The sequence below is a fragment of the Phocoena sinus genome, chromosome 9, assembly GCF_008692025.1.
Source record: "Phocoena sinus isolate mPhoSin1 chromosome 9, mPhoSin1.pri, whole genome shotgun sequence".
Classification (NCBI taxonomy): Eukaryota; Metazoa; Chordata; class Mammalia; order Artiodactyla; family Phocoenidae; genus Phocoena; species Phocoena sinus.
In genome coordinates, this window is record NC_045771.1 from 11,655,009 (window position 1) to 11,674,253 (window position 19,245).

At 54.1% G+C, this 19,245-nt stretch overlaps 1 protein-coding gene across 3 annotated transcripts; it reads right to left on the bottom strand.

The window, feature by feature from the left end:
- Positions 1-92: 92 nt before the first annotated feature.
- Positions 93-9,878, bottom strand: ZYX (zyxin). Of its 3 annotated transcripts, XM_032642428.1 has the most exons (11): positions 9,736-9,878; positions 9,524-9,636; positions 8,652-8,865; positions 7,969-8,168; positions 7,726-7,818; positions 7,068-7,610; positions 2,760-2,880; positions 2,445-2,614; positions 2,117-2,295; positions 1,237-1,357; positions 93-653 (listed from the first exon to the last, which is right to left on the bottom strand). In XM_032642428.1, the coding sequence occupies exons 3-11, from the start codon at positions 8,851-8,853 to the stop codon at positions 549-551; spliced, it is 1,734 nt and encodes a 577-aa protein (XP_032498319.1). In that variant the 5' UTR covers positions 8,854-8,865; positions 9,524-9,636; positions 9,736-9,878; the 3' UTR covers positions 93-548. The 3 variants fall into 3 exon arrangements, with proteins under 3 accessions (XP_032498319.1, XP_032498320.1, XP_032498318.1); XM_032642429.1 differs by lacking the exon at positions 9,524-9,636 and having other exon boundaries at positions 9,736-9,864; XM_032642427.1 differs by lacking the exons at positions 9,524-9,636; positions 9,736-9,878 and adding an exon at positions 8,996-9,154.
- Positions 9,879-19,245: the final 9,367 nt, after the last annotated feature.

The following is a 19,245-nucleotide window of genomic DNA, read 5'->3' on the forward strand; positions in this document are numbered from 1 at the left end:
GAATTTTCAACTTTACCCCAGGGTTTTTATCCCTCTCTCTCCTCCATCTCACCCTCAAGGGCTGTAGGCACAAAAGAGTCAACTGCTAAGAATTCTGGAAAACACCTTTTATTTGTAGCTGTAGCCACAACCTGGCAGGACAGGGGTGGGTGGGAACGTCCACAGGCTCCCAGCAGGTCAGGGCGTTTCCTGGCCCTCAGCAAGCAGAATAAGAGGCTGCTCGAGGGCCAGCTGAGGGCATCGGTGCAGCAGTGAAAGCAGCAGCGCTCAGTCTGGTGCCCCCTCAGGTGGGGTACCTAGACGATGGTGGGTGGTCCCTGCAGGATCGGGGAGAACTGGACCCCAGGGCTGGGACTCTGCAGCCCTAGGCCATGTTGGGTGGGGCCCTGGATCAGGGCACAAGGGATACTGGGGTGGGGTCCGGCATGGAGGGAGGGGCTTGACATCAAAAATTAACTGTGGGGAGGGTGAAGGGGGGAGGTGTTCTCATTGTGGGCGGTCTGCTAATGGGGAATGGATTTGCAGTCAAGAAGGGAGCCAGTCCTCACTCAGGTCTGGGCTCTGGTGGTGTGGCATTTTCGGCAGAGCACATGGCCATCCAAGGGGAAGCAGCCGTTGTCATCCGCCTCGATGGACAGTGGCTTCCCACAGTCCTGGGAGAAGGAAAAAGAGTGCACTGGCGGGGAGGCCCCCTAAGCACCCCACCTCCCCTCTTTAAATTAGGAAGGCCGGATGCTTCATGGCTCAGCCATGCTCTCGTTGTCTGTGTCCCCCAAATCACAGCCGCCTCCACTCCTATCCCCGCCTCCATCACCACACTTTCACTGTTGTCCCCTAGGACTCTCCCCAGGAGGACGGGCAGTGGGTAGAGCCGCTTCCGAGGCGCCCACCCCAATAAAGGATGTGCGGCCTCTCCCACCTGTCTCACCTCTATTCTGACTCTCCTTTAACCTCACTGAGACCCCCAGCCCTACTAAGACAAAACAACACGCTTCTCTCCCATCGGTCGGTCCCCTTTCCTGGTTTATCGGCAACTCAGTGACCTCACAGAGGACCCACACCCTGCTGTCCTGGAGTGACAGGGAAGCATCTCTGCTGGGCGGGCGTGGATGCCATCTCTGTCCACCCTCAAAATTGCAGCACTGATTTACTCCAGGGACGGGCGCTGTCCATCGCTCAGTTGGTGAGCAGCGTCCCACCACCTCCCATCCCCAGGGGGCCGGAGTGATGGCCGACCTCACACTTGTAGCACTTCATATGGAAGTTCTTGTCCAGAGCGACCACACGCACGGTCTCCTCTCGGCCAGGCTCGGGCATGATGGGCTCTGTGCAGACGGAGCACCTGGGGGCATACTGCCTGTGGGGCAGAGAGCCGGGTACGAGTCAGAATGGGGGCGAGGGGCACCGGCGCTGCCCCCAAGAGTGCAGGGAAATGAGATGGCAGACTGGTCCTTACCCCCTGCCACACCCACCCTGCAGCTCCTGCAGAAAGCACCCCCAGAGGATCCCATACCTGGGACCCCACACCTGGAACCCTGCCCCTCGCCTACCCCGCACCACGTGGCTGCCTCTGCCCAAATGCTGAGGGGCACAGAGGGGTGTGACGTGCTGGCCACCCAAGGCGGAGCCCTGAAACGTACACCTCCCACACACTCAGAGGTGGGAATCCGAGTCCGCAGCGTCCCTGCTCTCGCCCTTTAGCTACATCACGGGATTCTGCCAGTGGCCTGAGCAAGTCGCCACCTCGTAAACACCGTTTCTAAGGGGAAACCCGAGTTCCAAACAGCTGATCTCCAAAGGAACTTTTGGAATCCAGCCTGTGTGTGAGGTGAAGTCACTGCAGCACAAGTGCTGAATGCAAGACCACACCCAACACAAAGAGAGCCACGGGCCGGGGGAAGGGGACGAGCCAGCAGCAAGACTCGCTACCCAGGCCAAAGGCCGCCGGACAGCTCAGTCCAAAAGAACTGGTCTCTGCTGTCTACAGACAGGATGCGGGGACAGAAAGCAAGTCCAGGGGTTTGGAGCCGTCTTGGGGTCAGGGGGCAGCCTGGCTCCCAGAAATATGGGGGCTGGCGCCCAGAGAAGTGCCCGGCGGGGGGTGGAGGATCCTCACCTGTGGTAGTCGGGGACGCAGTGGGGCCGGTTGGCCGGGTCCACGATGAAGGCGGTGCCCTCGAGGGGGCAGGCGCAGACCACACAGGTGAAGCACTGCGGGTGGTAGGCCTTGCCTGTGGCCCTCAGCATGCGGTCAGTGATGGGCTGCCCGCAGGCGTTGCACTTCTCCAGGGTGTCCTGAGGAGGCAGCAGCAGGAGGCTGGCAGGGAGCTGGCACCCACAGGCTGGCTGCCAGGGCACGTCTGCCCCACGCTCGCCCCCCACCCCACCCCCCACCCCCAGCCCGGGCTGAGCCCCCGGGTGTCCCCAGCCCGACCGTGACTCACAGTATAGCAGCCCTCACAGTACGGCGCCCCCTCCAGGCTGTAGAACTGCTGCCCCTGCAGCCGCTGCTCACACTGATGGCAGGTAAAGCAGGCGATGTGGAACAGCTGCCCCAGAGCGCGCACCGCGGGTTGAGCACATGCCAGGGGCTGGTGACACCGGCCACAGGACTCTGGGAAAGCCGCGGAGACAGAAGGGAATGGGACGACGGGCATGAAGCTTGCAGGGGCTGAGCTGGCCTGGGAGGGGAGTGGAACCACAGACAGCGGAAAGCACGGGAACGGAGGAGATGTCCCTGCGGGTGGGCGGGGGCTCACCGCTGGCGGCCACGTTCTGCCTCTGAGGATGCTCCATGTCCTGCATCAGCTGCTGCGTCAGCTGCTCCAGCTCCTCTACCTCTTTCAGAGTCAAGGCTCCTGGGGCCCCAGAGGAGCGCACCTGCAACCCCAACACTTTCCTCACACTCTCTGAAGGGTCACGCCCTCCAAGGACCCGCCCCAGCGGCCTTACCCACTTCCTTCCTTTCAAAAAGGACCAGCTCCCCTCCCGTTTCCCAGATACTCAAGTTGGCTGGACCCAAAAGGCTGCTTGTCCTCCCTCCCCAAGGCCCAGCACCACACAAGGAAGGGGAAGAGGACGACACTTCCACCCGCTTTGCCCGGAGCCCCTGGGCAGTCACAGGCAGGCCAGAAGGACGGAGCGGACGCAGGCCACGCACACAGCAGCGCAGGTCACCGAAGCACTGAACACACCAGGCCACGCGTCAACTCCACAGAGCATGCTGGGACATGGCCCCCGTGAAGAGACCGGCACGCGATGGCGTGTGCACCCACACGCGCGCACACACCTACCCGTCCCGCCGGCTGCCGAGCAGCCCCTGTCAGCGTGAGGATACAACACAGGCGGGAGTCAGGTTAAACCCCAGGGCTGTCTGCAGGAGCCCAGCCCGCAGCTCCCACGAAGAGGTCCTGGGGTCCCTCCTTAGAGGGGGTTCCTGGACCACCTGACCCCGGTCCCTCCCCAGTAGGCCTCAGAGAAGAGCCACTCTCTAGGCCAGCCTAGCCCTCCTGTTAGGGGATCCTGAGACAGCTGGAGACTGGGGGTGGGGGTGAGGTTAGGGGGGCAGTGCCAGGAACCCTGAGATCTCCCGGGAGGAGGCGCTGCAGGGGCTGTCTGGCCTGTAGCAGCATTTCCAGGACGTGGTCCCACGGGAATGCTGGGTGGGTCTCCATTACTAAGTCCACCCGGGACCGAGGCCCCCGATACTGAATGCTCTACCTGCCCATGCCTTCACTCCCCTAACACCCGGAACTCAAAGCCTCCCAGCTCCCTCCTCCCGTGGCCACCTTCCCCTCAGCCCTGGCTCTACCACCCTCACACCTGTCTGCATGGAGAGTTGCATCCGCCCGGGGAAGCACAGATCCATTGATGCTCCAGCTCTCAGCCATTTTCCCCACGGACTCCTGCTACCTCCTGCCTGTAGCTGACTGTGTAAGTCCCCTGTAAGCCCCCTCTTCTATGTAAGCTTCACCTTTTCCTCTCCCAGTCATCCCTTCTCGGGGACAGACAAAGAGGACACAGCCAGTCCTTTCTCTCTGGTGCCACTTAAATGCCTCTTCCATTCTTTGGAAGTATGAACTATTCAAACATCAGCCCTCCTTGGGTACCCACGCTCCCCCACGACACACCAATCCAGCCACTGTTTTCCCTCTCTGCCTGCGAGCACCGATGTCCCAGCTTCAACATGCATGGCACTCAGACCTCTGCAACTCCAACAGCTCCAAACGTCCCTCCAGCTCAGGCACCTTCCACCATGGGACACCCTGGACCTGAGATTTATTGGTCTCTGCCTCCAAGACCCTGGGCGTGACCTCCCAACCATCACCTCCTCCCCCTTTTCCCATCCACATCTACTAAACGAACCTGCTCAGAAAGGCTTTGGTTCCTCTGACTCGCAACCCTCTCCACGCGCCTTCTGCATCCAGCCATTCTGGCTTGCCTCCCCTGAAGCCCAGCCCCTCGACCATCGACTCCTACAAGGCTCTCATGGCCACTCTTGCCACCTTCAGCCACCGTCGCTTATCTGATCCAATCTCAACCCTGGGTCACGCCACCACCGGCTTCCTGCTTCTGCCTCCCAACTGCGGAAAGTAGGTGGAGAGATCCCCGAATGCTGCAGAGGGAGTTCACCAAACACGGCAGCGCCCTCCGGCCCTCCAGCCTCAGCTCGGCTGCCTGGTATTTGGCTCCTGTGGGTTCCCAGTCGCCTTCCCCATGGCAGCTGTTCCAAACCCTTGCATCTCCTCCAGCCCCCGACTGCGTCGTCGCGCCCTGGCTCTCACGGATGACCTCACCTCCTACGTGAGCGAGGAGCTGGGAGCTGGCCGGCTCGAGCTCCCTCTCGCTCCTCTCTGCCCAAGACTGCGGCCACACCGTCCAGGGTCTCTGGGCTGGGAAAGCCCTGGGGGCGGGGCGGTCACCAGCAGTGCTCTGCTCCCCGCTCTCAGGCAGAAGAACCCCTCTTCCACGGGCTTCTCCCCCCTGGTTCCCACCCATACCCGAGCCCTCCTCCCCTACTGTCAGCCCTACACACACACACACACACACACACACACACACACACACACACACGCGCGCGCCTTCCTCTCCCTGCCAACCTCTGAGAACAGGCCTCTCTGGCAACTGCACTTTCTCACCATCCACTCTGCTCAACTCTGTCCCCACCACAGGACATGGCTTCCGAATCATCCAATCTCCGGCCTTATTTTAGTCATCACGCTTCTCAGACCCCCACTGAAGAGCTCCTCGGCCATCATCCTCTTCTCTGAGATGCCACCCCGACCTGTGACTCTCCTCCTCCTGCCGTTCTTCCCCCTGGTCCAAGGTTCTTCCCAGGGACCCGGTCCCTCCTGTGTAAGTGTCCCCGGGCCTTCAGTATCACCACACACAACCAACGCACGTATGCGCACCGCAAGCCCAGGCCCTCTCCTGCCACCCCATCCCCCACTGCTAACTGAATGACAGTTCCAGCTGAAAGAAGGTCCTCCTGGAACCTGTTGCCCGACGGCTGACAGCCGGACCCACCTCTTCCGGTCCACACCATTTCCCCTTCTGGACTTCTCTATTTTGTCAGCAACACTGTCATTCCCCAACACACCAGGGCTTTTTTTTTTTTAACCCCTCCCCCTCCTCTCGCAACTGCGTCAGTTACTGAGCCTGGAGGCTCTTCCTCTGTAAAAGCTCTCCTCTCCCGGCCTAATGTTACTGCCGCTCAGGAGTGAATCCCCACACGTCGCTGACCTCCTGCGTCTAGGCCACACCTCTGCTGGAAAAACTTTTCCAAAAGCACGGCTGTCACCAGACCTCCCCACCCAGACACACACCACCTCAGAAATCATTACTGCCTCTCCAGGACCCACAGGCTCCCTGGGTGCGCTATTTCATCTCCTTCCCACTAAGCGCCCTCCCACCTCTCTAAGCATGGCTCCGTAATTTCCCCACAGGGACCTTCCACTTGCTACCCTCCAGACACCCCTGGTGTATCTGTGCCCCTGAGCTTTGTTCATGCTGTTCCCACCCGAATGCCTGTCCCGCTCCTCTCTGGATTCTCAAGTCCCACCAGCCTTCAAGGCACAGTGGCACCATGATGCCTTTTCCTAACTTCCCAGCCTCAACACTGGCTCCCTGTTTGGAGTTCCTGTAACACAGGATTCTGCAAAACTCATTGGCACTTGGCATCTCTTCCTACCCTGTGCCTGTACACACACAGACATCCATGCGGTCAGTTAACTCCGTGGCTGGTTGGACTAGATAGATGACTGGCAGGGTCCCATCAACCCAGAAGGTCAGCCTCCTGAGCTGGAAGGCAGGAATGGTCAGGCAGGAGTGATAGCTGTTCTGCGCTGGGCATCCACAGGCAGGAGTGATAACTGTTCTGCGCTGGGCGTCCACGTGCTGGATACAGACCCACAGCACTTTCCACACTTTAGCTCACTTAACCTTCCCAACCATCGTTAAGGATGGATAGTGAACTGAGGCTCAAAGTTCACCTAACTTGCCTGGGGTCTTGGGAGCCACAATTCTATCCCAGGTCCACTGACGCCCTCGGGCTCAACCTCTTTGCGATCTCTTCCCTCCCGAGTACAGAGCACAGTGCCTGGCACTGAGCAGAAGCTGGCTGGCTCGGCCAGTGTTTACCAGTGACTCTTATCACCAGATGGGCCCTCAGGCAGTGAAAGCACTCAGAGGAGCAGAGATTAACTCAAGACTCCAAGAAGGGGGAAGATCTGAAGTTGGACTGGTGATGATCTCATCCCTCCTCTTCAACCTCCTGGGGCAGGGCGCAAGGGAAGGTCGACCAAATCCTCCTCCTAACTCAGAGCCTGTGTGCTCCCCCTGACTCCCAGTCGGGCCCCACCCAGCCCCAGACCCTGCCAGGCTCTCCTCCAGAAGCGCTTTCTCTTGCCATTGTCCCACCATTCCAACCGCAGAGGCTGAAAACTCCTATCCCACCACCCCACACCCACCCCACTTTCCGGGACCACCGTCCTCCTCGTTCTCGGGCTCCTGACTTAGCCCTGCCCCCAGCCCCCTGGTGTCAGCCTGGTCTTCCCACCCTCCCTCACCTGGTTTTGGTTTGGAGCCGGCGGGGGCACTGCGTGCTGCTTCTCCTGCACCTGGGGCTTCTCCTTCTGCTGAGCATAGGTGAAGCTGGGGGGCTGAGAGGAGCCTGTGCCAGTGGAAGAGGGAGCTTCAGGGGGCCCCAACTTCTGAGTGGGCTGTGACCCGGATCCACCTGGAGCTCCAGCGCTGAACTTGGAAGCCACAGGAGTAAACTTGGGAGTCACTGGAGAAAACTTAGGGGTTGGAGATGGGGCAGGGGGACCTCGGGGCTGGGTGTTAGCCAAAGGCACAGGCTGCGGCTGGGGCTGGACATGCAGCTGGACCTGAGGCTGGGCCTGGGCCTGGGCCTGGGCCTGGGCCTGGGCCTGGGGCTGGGACTGCACGTGGAAATGTGTCTGGCTCTGAGGCTGAGTCTGCAACAGAGGCTGGGAGCTAGCAGGGGACTTCCAGGGAGGCAGGGGTGCTGTGCCCCCAGTTGCAGGCTTAGAACTGGACTTGGAAACGAATGGAGTGGTGACCGGTGGGAGTACATATCCAGATGACACCTGCAAGGGAAGGCAGAGGGGAGAGAGAAGTGCCTTAGAGAGGCTACTGCCCTCCATAACTCCATCCCCATGCCCTTCCTCCCTGCCCTGCCTTTCCTACTCTCCTGCCCCTTACCCGGGCTTTGAAGGGATCATTCTTGGTCATGTCATCCAGCAACGAAGACAGAGAGTCGATCTCCAGATCAATACTGCTCACCTTCTCCCTGGGCTAGAGGGTCAGGGGTCAGAGCACCCATCCCAGTTCTCCACTGCCACCCCACCCCCCATGAGGGCAGAGATGCGGGGAGGTCAGCGGAGAGGACCCTCCTCTCCTTTCCTTGGGGTGTCCACTGTAGCTGCCTCTCCCAGGCCTCCATACCTGTGGTGGGAGCTGTATGGGGGCCTCAGGCCCTCCCTCCTCCACTAGCGGAGGCGGTGGGGAAGGGAAGATCTCCTCCTCCAAAGGCGCAGGGGGAAACGGTTCCTCGATCGGGGGAGGGGGAGGGGGGAAGGCACCTCCCAGAGCGCCCTCGGCGTCGTCGGCCTCCCCAAGCACAGGAGGAGGCGGTAGGGGAAAGTCTGGTGTTGGAAGGAAAGAGAGGGCAGTCAGCAGGGACCCCTCTACGCTTCCTTCAAGTTCCCTTCCTTGAAGCAGCAGCTCTAACCCCTAACCCAATAACTCTCTCGAGGGTCCTGGAGCGTACGGGAAGTTAACGGGGTGGGGGGCTGGGCGCAGGACGCCCTGGGAGCACTGGGTCAGGAAAGGCCGGGGCTCAGCCGAGGAGTGGTACATCTCCCATTACACTTCGGAAAACGGACCCAGAGGGGAAGATTCGTGCCCCACATTCCCGCCTCCCACCCCCAGGCGGGGGACCTGGAACAGTCCCAGGAGCCCTGGCCCCCAGCCATGAGCTCCACGATGAGGTAAGAACATCTGCTCGGGACTCGGTGGCTGCGCCCAGCCCCCTCCGCTGCGACCTCTCCAGACATCCCCAAATTCCCGAAACCACTCCCCCCAGGCCGGCGCCCGCCGAGGTCCAGCCCCCAAGCTCGGCCACATACCTTCCGGGGGCGGCGGGGGAATCTCGCCCACGCGGCCCATCTGTGCGCGTTGGGCCCCAGCGGCCGAGGGAGGCTCGCCGTCCCCGGGCCGGAAAGGATTCACTTTGGGCTTTGGGGCCACCACCGGGCCGAACTTCTTCTGCGGGGCGTAAAAAACTGGAGCCGAGACGGAGATCGCGCGAGGCGGGCGGGGGGCCGCCATGGCCAGGCCGTGCTGCGGGGGGTGGGTGGCCGGGTTACGCAGCGCCGAGCCGGGCAGAGGACCCCCTCGCCGGCCCGGCTCCCCTCTGCGCCCCCGTCTCCCGACCCCGTGGGCGGCCGCGGAGCGGCTCCCCGCGCCTCACCGCGGGTCGGAGCGTGCGCGCCGCGTCTCGGGTGGCCGCCTCGCAGCCGGGTCCGCGGACTCTGCGTCCCGGTCCCGAGCCGCCTCCAGCCCGGCGGGGAGGGACGCGGGAAGAGGGAGGGAGGGAGAGGGCGGGGAGAGAGCGGCGCCGAGACCATACAAGGAGCGGCCCGGGGAGGGGGCGGGGAGAGGCGGGGAGGGCGGACGGGGCAGGAAACTCCCCCAGGAAGGGGCCCTGATCCTGCCCCGGGGCCGGAGGCTTCAGCAAGGTCCTCCCGCCCCCGTCACCCCCCCCCCCCCCGCCCCAGCCGCCCCGGCCGGGCACGGACCGCCCCTCCCCAAACACAGGCCTCTGATGTCATTTCCTGACTTGACCCCCTCCACACTCCCGCGGGTGCCCGAGATCTGACTCACCGTCCCCACTCCGGGCTACGCCGGCGGAGGTCGGGCGGGGGCCCCAGAGGTGCCCAAGCAGCCCGGTGGCGCCTCCGCCCCGGCCCAGCCCCCTCCTCTCCGGGCCTGCAGTTACCTGCCTCCGCCACCTCCAGCGGCTCCTCCGCCTTCCCAGCCAGCCGCCAGCCCCGCGCCCCAAATCCCCTCCGGGTCAGCCCAGACAGGCGGGACTGGGATGGAACTGGGCTCCTAGATGGACGGGGATGGTGAGTGGGGGGCGTCCTCCCCGCCTACGGCCCCCTAGGCCCTCTGTGCCCTGGGGCAGGGGTGGGCGGTGTGAGCACGAACCTCAAGGATCCTTTGGGGGATCCTAACTTCAAATCCTGGGCAGCTACTTAAGGCTTCGAGGAATTCGCATCACCCACGACCCGCCTGCGGATCGGTTAAACATTGCAGGAGGGAGAGTCGCGGCGGGTGGGGCCGGGCAATGGAGGTGGGAGGGCGGGGCGGAGGCGAGAGCGGCCAGCGCGCTTGGGGCGGGGGAGAACGGACGTGGGCGCGGGCTGCCAGTCTGCGCCCGTCCTGACCCACCCCTCGAGGAGGCGGTGCGCGGCCGGGCGGCCCTCGGGGGATTCGGAGACTGCGCTCGGTGGAGCCCCCCATTGGTCCGAACGGATTCCTCAGCCTTCTTGTGCCCTAGGTCACAGGAAAGGGACAAACCTGGGTTCGTTCTTTCTTTCTCTTGTCTTTTTTTTAATTGAACATGGCAACTTACCGAATTGCCTCCTGAATTCTTACCGAATTGCCTCCTGAATTCTTCCACACTCACTACCTACAAACTATGAATTCACATGGCCTTTTGGCTTGTAAGTCCAGCGTATCACCCTCAGACGCTTCCTTTTCTCTCTGTCCTGCCAGACTTCACTGCCATCTAAGGCAGTCCCCTCGTGCACACTCTACTCAGTATTTCCTTCCAAACTGGCTACATCCTACGGTCAACGAGCATCTGTGCTACGCTCTAGAGATTGTCCAGACTCACTCCTTACATTTACCATGAGAAAACAGTCTGGGAACTTAAGAGGTGGGCCCAGGGTCACGCCCAGTAAGCTGCAGGATCTAGACTAGAACTGTGTCTCTTTGAGGGCTCTGATGTCAGAGCTCATTCCTCTCCACCCTGGTGTCAGGTGAAGCAACCCTGGGTACAGGAGAGCAACGTGAGGCAGCCGGAGTGCCCAAACTAAGGGACAAGTCTCTTTGTTCTCTCCGCATCATTTTCTCCATGTACAAAAGAGTGATGATATTTAATCCACGTACCTCATTGAATTATATAAAGAAATAAATGCAATATCATATCTGAAAATGCTGTGTAATACCCAGTATTATTATTCAATTCGCAGTTCTGACAGGTTAACCTAAGGCCATTTTCCCCATATGTCCCCTTCCAGGTTTCCAGGCACGTCTCTCATGAGCCTTGGTTTATGCATGCCGTCTCCTTCCTTCAACTTGATCAAATATTTAATCACACCTAAGACTACCTCTTTGTCTCCTTCTCAGACCCCACTGATCTTTCTTTTCTCTGGTGTCTTATTGCCTTTGTCACTGGTATTTCTCACAGCCACAAGCATGTGTAGCCATGTATAACATAAAGCATGCAGTGCAGACCTTCTCTGACACGTATAAGCTGGTCCTGGGCCTGTCCCTGTGAAGATCTGCTAGAAATTTGATACTAGGTTTCCTGTGAGACCAAAAGTCTCATCGCCAATCCTTCAAAACATACCCACTTAGGAAAGTTAGGAAGATGGATTCCAGAAAGCATCACGACAGTAAAAGCCATCTGCCCTCTAAATGTCTCCTTAAGGAATGTGCAAAATATAGTATATTTAATTGTTAGGTAGCTGAACCTATTTATAAATCAAGAATAGAAGAGTGCATAGGCAAGCGCAGTTTTACTGACAACTAAGAGCATTCGGGATGCAGAATGCTATTCGGGAAGCTAAGAGTTTTAAGCCAGGCATTCTAAATACAGGTAGAAACACACAGAGTATCCCAGAAGGACAGATTCACTAGGCCAGGATGTCTCAAGTGGAGTTGCAAGGTCAATGCTTTTAAAATGCGCACAACTGAAATAAGTTAATTAATTTAATTAAATGCACACAATGAATAAGAGCAGTCCTAATGATTTTTAGTTATTTTTCTTAAGTAAGCAATTCTAATTGATCTCCTCAGGTAGTGTGTGTAAAGTGTAGTGCATAAGTACACGTTCCGCCTAATCGTTTCCAACAGCTTGAGGCCAGACAGGAGAGAGGAAGAAAATGGGCAGTGACCTTTGCTACTTAAAACATCTCTACACACCTCCAAGGATTTATATCCACCAGGTGCCAGAAAGTCTTCTTCAAGGGCGCACAACATAAAGTACGAAGTTAGAAAGTAGTGAAGAAAAAGAAGAAGAAGAAAAAAAGGAAGGAACAAGGGCAATGGCAAAAAAATAAATTCTGAAATGAGAAGAGGGATGCGATCACGAGGTTCTTTCCATATGCTGGCTGCAGACGGACTGAGGGTCAATTATGTGCCGTGCTAGGCGCACAAAAACAGCAAGGACAGCAACCACCGTAACAACCACAATAACAGCACGCACTTAGATGAAGCTCAGCATGGGTTGCTAAGCACAATACCTATTACCCCACTTAATCTTCACAATAAACCTGTGAGGAATGTACATTATTATCCCATTTTTCAGTTAAGAAAACTGAGGCCAACTGGATGTTAGATTTTCCACCTCCTAAACTGCAGAAAGTTTCTTGCAATGCAAGTATTTTATTATTTGAATACAGCCCTGCCCCCTACTTACATCCTTGCAGTGCATCACTTGCTCCCTCAGGAGCCCCCGCTTGGTGTATCTACAGCCTCTTCAGGTCAGCCTCCAACTCCATCCCCCACTTTAAGTCCTTGGGCCACCATTTTCTTCTTCCATTACATCGTATCATCAAATTGTGTCTGTCTGTCTCTCTGTCCATCTGCATATGTGTATACACACACACGTTTTGTGTATGTGAGATATATATATGTATTATATATTTGTGTAATAGAACATTTCCAGAGCCTTCTCAAAGAATTGCTAACAGTGGTTGGTGTTAGGACATAGAATTGGGGGAAGGCAGAAGTCTTTTATAACTGTCTTTTTCTCTATGAATATGTATTACTCTTATTATTTAAAAAAAAGGAAAAGAAAGGAGACAAATGACAGAGACATCATCTCTTTTTCCTTATATCAGAGTGTTTTCTTGCACTGAATACTGGGTGCAAGTGGTCTACAGCTTTCCCAAATTTACTCCTCTCTTAGTCCCACTTGCATCTGCTTGTCAGGACAAAAGAATCTCTCATCCGTGGGACTGCAGGCATGATGGAGGGTAGGGTGGGAATGGAGGTGGGGGTGGGTGAAGTCCCAGCAAGGCCCAGGGATGTTTGTGGCAAAGCCAAGGAAGAGCAGCTCCCTGCTCTGCCCAGGGGCACCCACACCCCGCGCCCCACCCCTCCAGTCTACCCCTCATCCCCCTCCCTACGCCCACCTCCACAATGGAAGGGATGAACTTAAAGCCACAAATAACCCCCCTTTTCCTCCTTTCTTCCTGACATCAGAACATCATCGTCTGTGCACTTTTCTCTTCCATTCCCCAACCTCAGTTCAACCAATATTTACCAATAACGTCTATGTTATAGGCACCCGGGATATAAAGATAAATAAGCCCAGTTCTTTCCTTCAAGTTACTCGATCTAGAGTAAAAACACTTAAGTAAGTATTTTAGTACAATCAAGTAAGTGCTAAGATGAGATTACAAAGTTTTCACCCACCCAATAGTGCTGGCTTGGTGTGGCGACACTAATTACAATAGCTGGGTGGACTTCTCATTACTTAAACCTCATTATTATTATCCCACCAGGTCTGAAGCAGCAGTGAGGATTCCAGGACTAGGGGAGCAAAGCCTGCCTAGGGCGTTTAGGGAACAGAGGTCAAAAGAGACATGGGGGCTCCCCTGGTGGCGCAGTGGTTAAGAATCCGCCTGCCAATTCAGGGGACACGGTTTCGACCCCTGGTCCGGGAAGATCGCACATGCTGTGGAGCAACTAAGCCCGCGGGCCACGACTACTGAGGCTGCGCTCTAGAGCCCATGAGCCACAACTACTGAGGCTGCATGCTACAACTACTGAAGCCCGCGCGCCTAGAGCCCGTGCTCCACAACAAGAGAAGACACTGCAAAGAGAAGCCCGTGCACCTCAAGGAAGAGTAGCCCCCGCTCGCCGCAACTAGAGAAAGCCCGCGCGCAGCAACGAAGACCCAACGCAGCCAAAAATAAATAAAGAAAATAAATTTTTAAAAAGAGAAGAAGAGGCACGGAAGTCTCCATACACCCCAAGGTCTGAGCCAGATGGGCACCCAAAGAGCCTGCCAGCATCAGTCAGGCAGAGATGTGTGATGGTTACAGGGGCAGAACGAGGCAGATGGTCAGATGGCAAAGAGTCAGCAGCCAGGGGAGCTGGGAAGGGCAGACAGGAAAAGAGGCCCAGGGTACCAACAGTGTAGCACAGGCAGGTTGCTGGCGCTGAGGCCACCGCTAGCGGAGCATCTGCTGCTTTCTTTCCCCCTGAACCCAGGGGAAGCCAAAAAATCAGAGAGAGCCAGGGCTAGAAGCTAGATTGTTTGTCACTGAAAATAGCCGACTAAGTCACTATAGGAAGTAGACATGTCAGGGAGTGGGGACGTTAAATACAGATAAATAACCTAGTTGCCTCCCCACCCCAGTCCCTTTAATAAGGTGGTCCTAATGTAAAGAAACCCACCAGGCTACTGACGCAGGAAGTGAGTGCCCCCGAGCCAACCCTCAGAGCTTGCTCAAGGTTCCTCAAGCGCCTTCCTGCCACCCATTTAGTTGTTGCTGACCTTGCCATCCAGATATATGCTGCTTCAGAACGTGGCAAATGGGCGCCCAGTCTCAGAAAAAGGGACGGGGACCCACCTCGAACAGCAGGTGGCTTCATACCGAGGCTTCTCAGCATGCTTGAGACAGGCCTTCTGTTCCCATGCGTGAGATGCTACCAGAGGACACTTAGGCCACAGAGCAGCCTACCCATTTCCAGCGCAGCAGAGGAGGCCTAGCACGGTGCCTGCCACCAAGCCAGGACCTCAGATACACTTACTGACTGAAATAGAGTTCCAGAACCATTGAAATCTCGTACTAGATCAAGGGAGATCCTGCGTTTGATAAAGCTTAAAGGCTTTCTATAACATCTTGGATCATTCATTTGTTTACTCAACAAGTATTTATTAAGGATCTACCAGGTGTGGGACACTTTGGTAGGTGCTGGAAATGTAATACTGAGCAAAAGCTCTGATCTCAAGCTCTCACGGAGGGTCCATGCCCTCAGGGAGTTGGCCAGGGGAGATATTAATCAAATAATCACAAACAAAATGTAAAACTGCCACTGTTACCAGAACCTCAGGAGAAAGACTGATGGTGCAAGTGCTTGAGCACGTAACTACCTGGGAGATGTGTCCTGGCTGGGGAGCTCCAGGGAGGGATGTGCAAGCTGAGATCTGAAAGATTAGGAGGCCTTAACCAGGCAAAGTGGGAGGGGAAGCATTCCACGCGGAGGGAGCAGCATTTGCAAAGCCCTGGGATGGCTCTGAGCACAGCCTGTCCCTTGCTTGCACTGAAGGAGGCAGGCACGACTGGGGTGTCTGAGAGCGAGGTGTAGACACAGGCTGCGGCAGAGCTGGACAGGTGGCTGTGCAGGTGCTGATCGTGTTAAAGCATTTTGACTTTGTCCTGAGAACAGGGAGGAGTTGCTGCAGAGTTTCAGGTTGAAAAGAATGGCATGAAAAGGCTTGAGAGCTTTGAAAATCTCCCAGGATTTCCAATCTTGGGACAGTGTGGAGAATAACAGAAAGGTCCAGTACAGATGTGGACAGACCAGTTCAGAGGCGATGGTGGAGCTCTAGGTGCAATGGGGAGGTTTGTGGAGGTGGATAGATTAGAGGGCTAGAGAGGACATGAAATCATCGACGGAACCGAGTGATGGATTGAGTTTGGGGCTGGGGGTTGGTAGGCGGGGAGAAAGAGACATCAGGGATCCAGCGCAGCTTCTGGCTCAGAAGGTGGTGCTCTCTGCTGAGAGGAGCAGGTCTGGGAGGAAGACTGTGTGTTTTGCTGTGGACGTGCTGAGAAAAAGAGGGTGTATGGTAAGCAGTGGGATATCCAGGTCTAGAGCAGAGAAAACAGGACTGTGCTGAGAATCCACATTTATGAGTCATCGGCCTCCAAGTAGTGATTCGAATCTGTCATTGGATGACAAAGTCACCTAGCGAGTATTACCTGAGAAGCTGAGAAGGCTTAGGATGGGCTTTGATGGATGATAGTGTTTGATGGATAGTTGGAAGAGGTAGGCCTGACTCTCACAGTAAGGAAGCCCTTCCGCAGACTCCATAGACTACGCTTTCCAAGCCTCCATGTCTCCTCCAACAGGAGTGAAGAAAGGACCCCTCTTTCCCTCTAATCCTCTTACACTCACTGCCTTGCCTCCATGTGCCCTGCCCCGAGACCACCAGAACTAATTACATTAAGCCCCTTAACCCCGATTTGTCAGTCAGCCTTCCCCTCTCTACTTGGTCCTTCTCATCAGTATACTGATAGGCTATTGTTTGCCCCACCTTAAAAAAAAATTTTTCCCCTCCCTGCCACTCCATTTCTCTGCTCATTTTTGCACAAAACTTGAGTTTTCTATACTTGCTATCTCTGGTTTCTCTTCTCTCATTTTCTCTTAACTTGCTGCAATTATCTTTTTTTTATATAAATTTATTCATTTTTGGCTGTGTTGGGTCTTCGTTGCTGTGCATGGGCTTTCTCTAGTTGGGGCGACTGGGGGCTACTCTTCATTGCGGTGTGCAGGCTTCTCATAGCAGTGGCTTCTCTTGTTGCGGAGCACAGGCTCTAGGCGCACGGGCTTTAGTAGTTGTGGCACACAGGCTCAGTAGTTGTGGCTCACAGGCTCTAGAGCGCAGGCTCAGCAGTTGTGGCGCACGGGCTTAGTCGCTCCGCGGCACGTGGGATCTTCCTGGACCAGGGCTCAAACCCGTGTCCCCTGCATTGGCTGGTGGATTCTTAACCACTGTGCCACCAGGGAAGTCCTGCAATTATCTTTTACCCCTACCACTTCACCGAAATTACTCTTCTCAAGGTCAGCAATGACCTCCATGTTGCTAAACACAATAAACGCTCGGTTCCCACTTTTCTTGACATATCAGCTATATTTGATTCAGTTGTTTGCTCTCTCCTTTGTGAAACAGTCGTTGGTTACCTCACTTTCTGCATATCACATACTCCTACTTTTCCGTCAACCTCACTGGTCCATGTTTCTCAGTCTCCTTGTTTGTCTACAACTTCTCTGCTAAGCCTCTAAATGTTGGGGTGCCCCAGGGTTGAGTCCTGGTACCTCTTCTCTTCTTTTACTCTTTCTTTGCTGATTATACCCATTCTTAAGCCCCTAAATGCCATCTATATGCTAATAATCCCCGAATTTATATCTCTGTGTTGGACCTTTCCTATGACCTAACAACACATATATCCAAACTCTTACTCGCAATTCCCACTTGATTATTTTTTTTATATTTATTTATTTATTTGGTTGCAACGGGTCTTATTTGCGGCTTACTGGCTCCTTAGTTGCGGCTCACTGGCTCCTTAGTTGTGGCACACGGGCTTCTTATTTGTGGCATGCAAACTCTTAGTTGTGGCATGCATGTGGGATCTAGTTCCCTGACCAGGGATCGAACCCGGGCACCCTGCATTGGGAGCATGGAGTCTTAAACAACTGCTCCACCAGGGAAGTCCCTCCCACTTGATTACTGAATAGACATTTCAAATGAAATATGTCCAAAACTTAATTCCTACTCTTTCCCCCTAAAACTGTTCTACCCATAATCTTCTTCATGTCACTACTAGAAATTCTATTCTTTGGCTCAGGCCAAAAACTTTGGAGTCATCATCAACACCGCTCTTTCTTGGGCGCTCCAAATCCATCACATCCTGTTGATTCTGTCTTTAAAACATTTCCAGAAACTGCCCACTTCTCACCATTTCCACCACTGCCTTTTTGGTCAAAGACTCCATCATTTCTTCTGACTTACTGCAATAGCTCACATCCCTACAATCTATTCTCAATACAGCAGCCAGTGTTATCCTTTCATCTTACTTCAGAGCATGTTATTCTGATCAAAACTCTTCTTCCCTATTTCACTCAGAATGAAAACCACAGTTGTTTTTTTTAATATAATGTCTTTTTTCATTTTCATTATTTTGGAAATAATAGGTAGGCATAAGTGCTTTGATGTATATTTTCTATAATATACCTATGTCATATATATTAGCATATATATAAACATATATATGTGTGTATATATATGAAGTAAATATTTTAAGTATGATTCAAATTTTCAATGTCTGTTTTAAATTGACTGCAATTTTTTTCTTTGCCTTTTGACCCCCTTCACCCTTTTCTCCCACTCCTTACCCCCCACCTCTGGCAACCACCAATCTGTTCTCTGCATCTGTGAGCTTGTTTTTTGTTTTGGGTTTTTCTTTTTAGATTCCACATATGAGAGAGTTCATATGGTGTTTGTCTTTCTCTGTCTGACAAATTTCACTTAGCATAATACCCTCAGGATCCACCTATGTTTCCACAAATGGCAAGCTTTCCTTTTTTTTGGCTGAATAATATTCCATTATATATATATATATATATATATATATATATATATATATATATATACCACAATTCTTTATCCAGTTATCTATTGATGGACACTTAGGTTGTTTTCATATCTTGGCAATTGTAAATAATGCTGCAATGAATATGGGGGTGCAGATATCTTTTCGAGCTAGTGTTTTCATTTTCTTAGGATAAATACCCCAAAGTGGAATTGCTGGGTCATATGGTCGTTCCATTTTTAATTTTTTGAGGAATCTCCATACTGTTTTCCATGGTGACTACACCAGTTTACATTCTCACCAACAGTGCTCAGGGGTTTCCTTTTATCCACATGCTTGCCAACACTTGTTATTTCTTATCTTTTTGATAATAGCCATTCTAACAGGTATAAGGTGATATTTCATTCTGGTTTGGATTTGCATTTCCCTGGTAATTAATAACGTTGATCATCTTTTCATGTACCTATTGGCCACCTGTATGTCTTCTTTGGAAAAATCTCTATTCAGATCTTCTGCCCATTTTTCAATCGAGTTTTTTGTTTTCTTTGCTATCGAGTTGTAGGAGTTCTTTATATATTCTGGGTATTAGACCTTATCAGATATATGATTTTCAGATATTCTCTCCCATTCCAGAGGTTGCCTTTTCATTTTGCTGTCTGTTTCCTTTGCTGTGCAGAAGCTTTTCAGTTTGATGTAGTCCCACTTATTTATTTTTGCCTTTGTTGCTTTTGCTTTTGGTGTCAGATTCAAAAAATCATCTCCAAGACCAATGTCAAGGAACTTAAGACCTGTGTTTTCTTCAAGGAGTTTTACGGTTTTAGCTCTTACATTCAAGTCTTTAATCCATTTTGAGTTAACTTTTGTGTATGGTGTAAGACAGTGGTTGTGTTTCATACTTTTGCATGTCACTGCTCGGGTTTCTCACCACTATTTATTGAAGACTGTCCTTTCCCCACTGTATATTCTTAGCTCCTTTGTCAGGGAGCAAAGTTACAGCAGAGTACAAGGCTCTCCCCAGACTGGCCCCACCTGTTCTCTGAGCTCATCTCCTATGACTCATTCTGCTTCAGCCACACTGCTCTCTCTGCTCTCCTTCCAA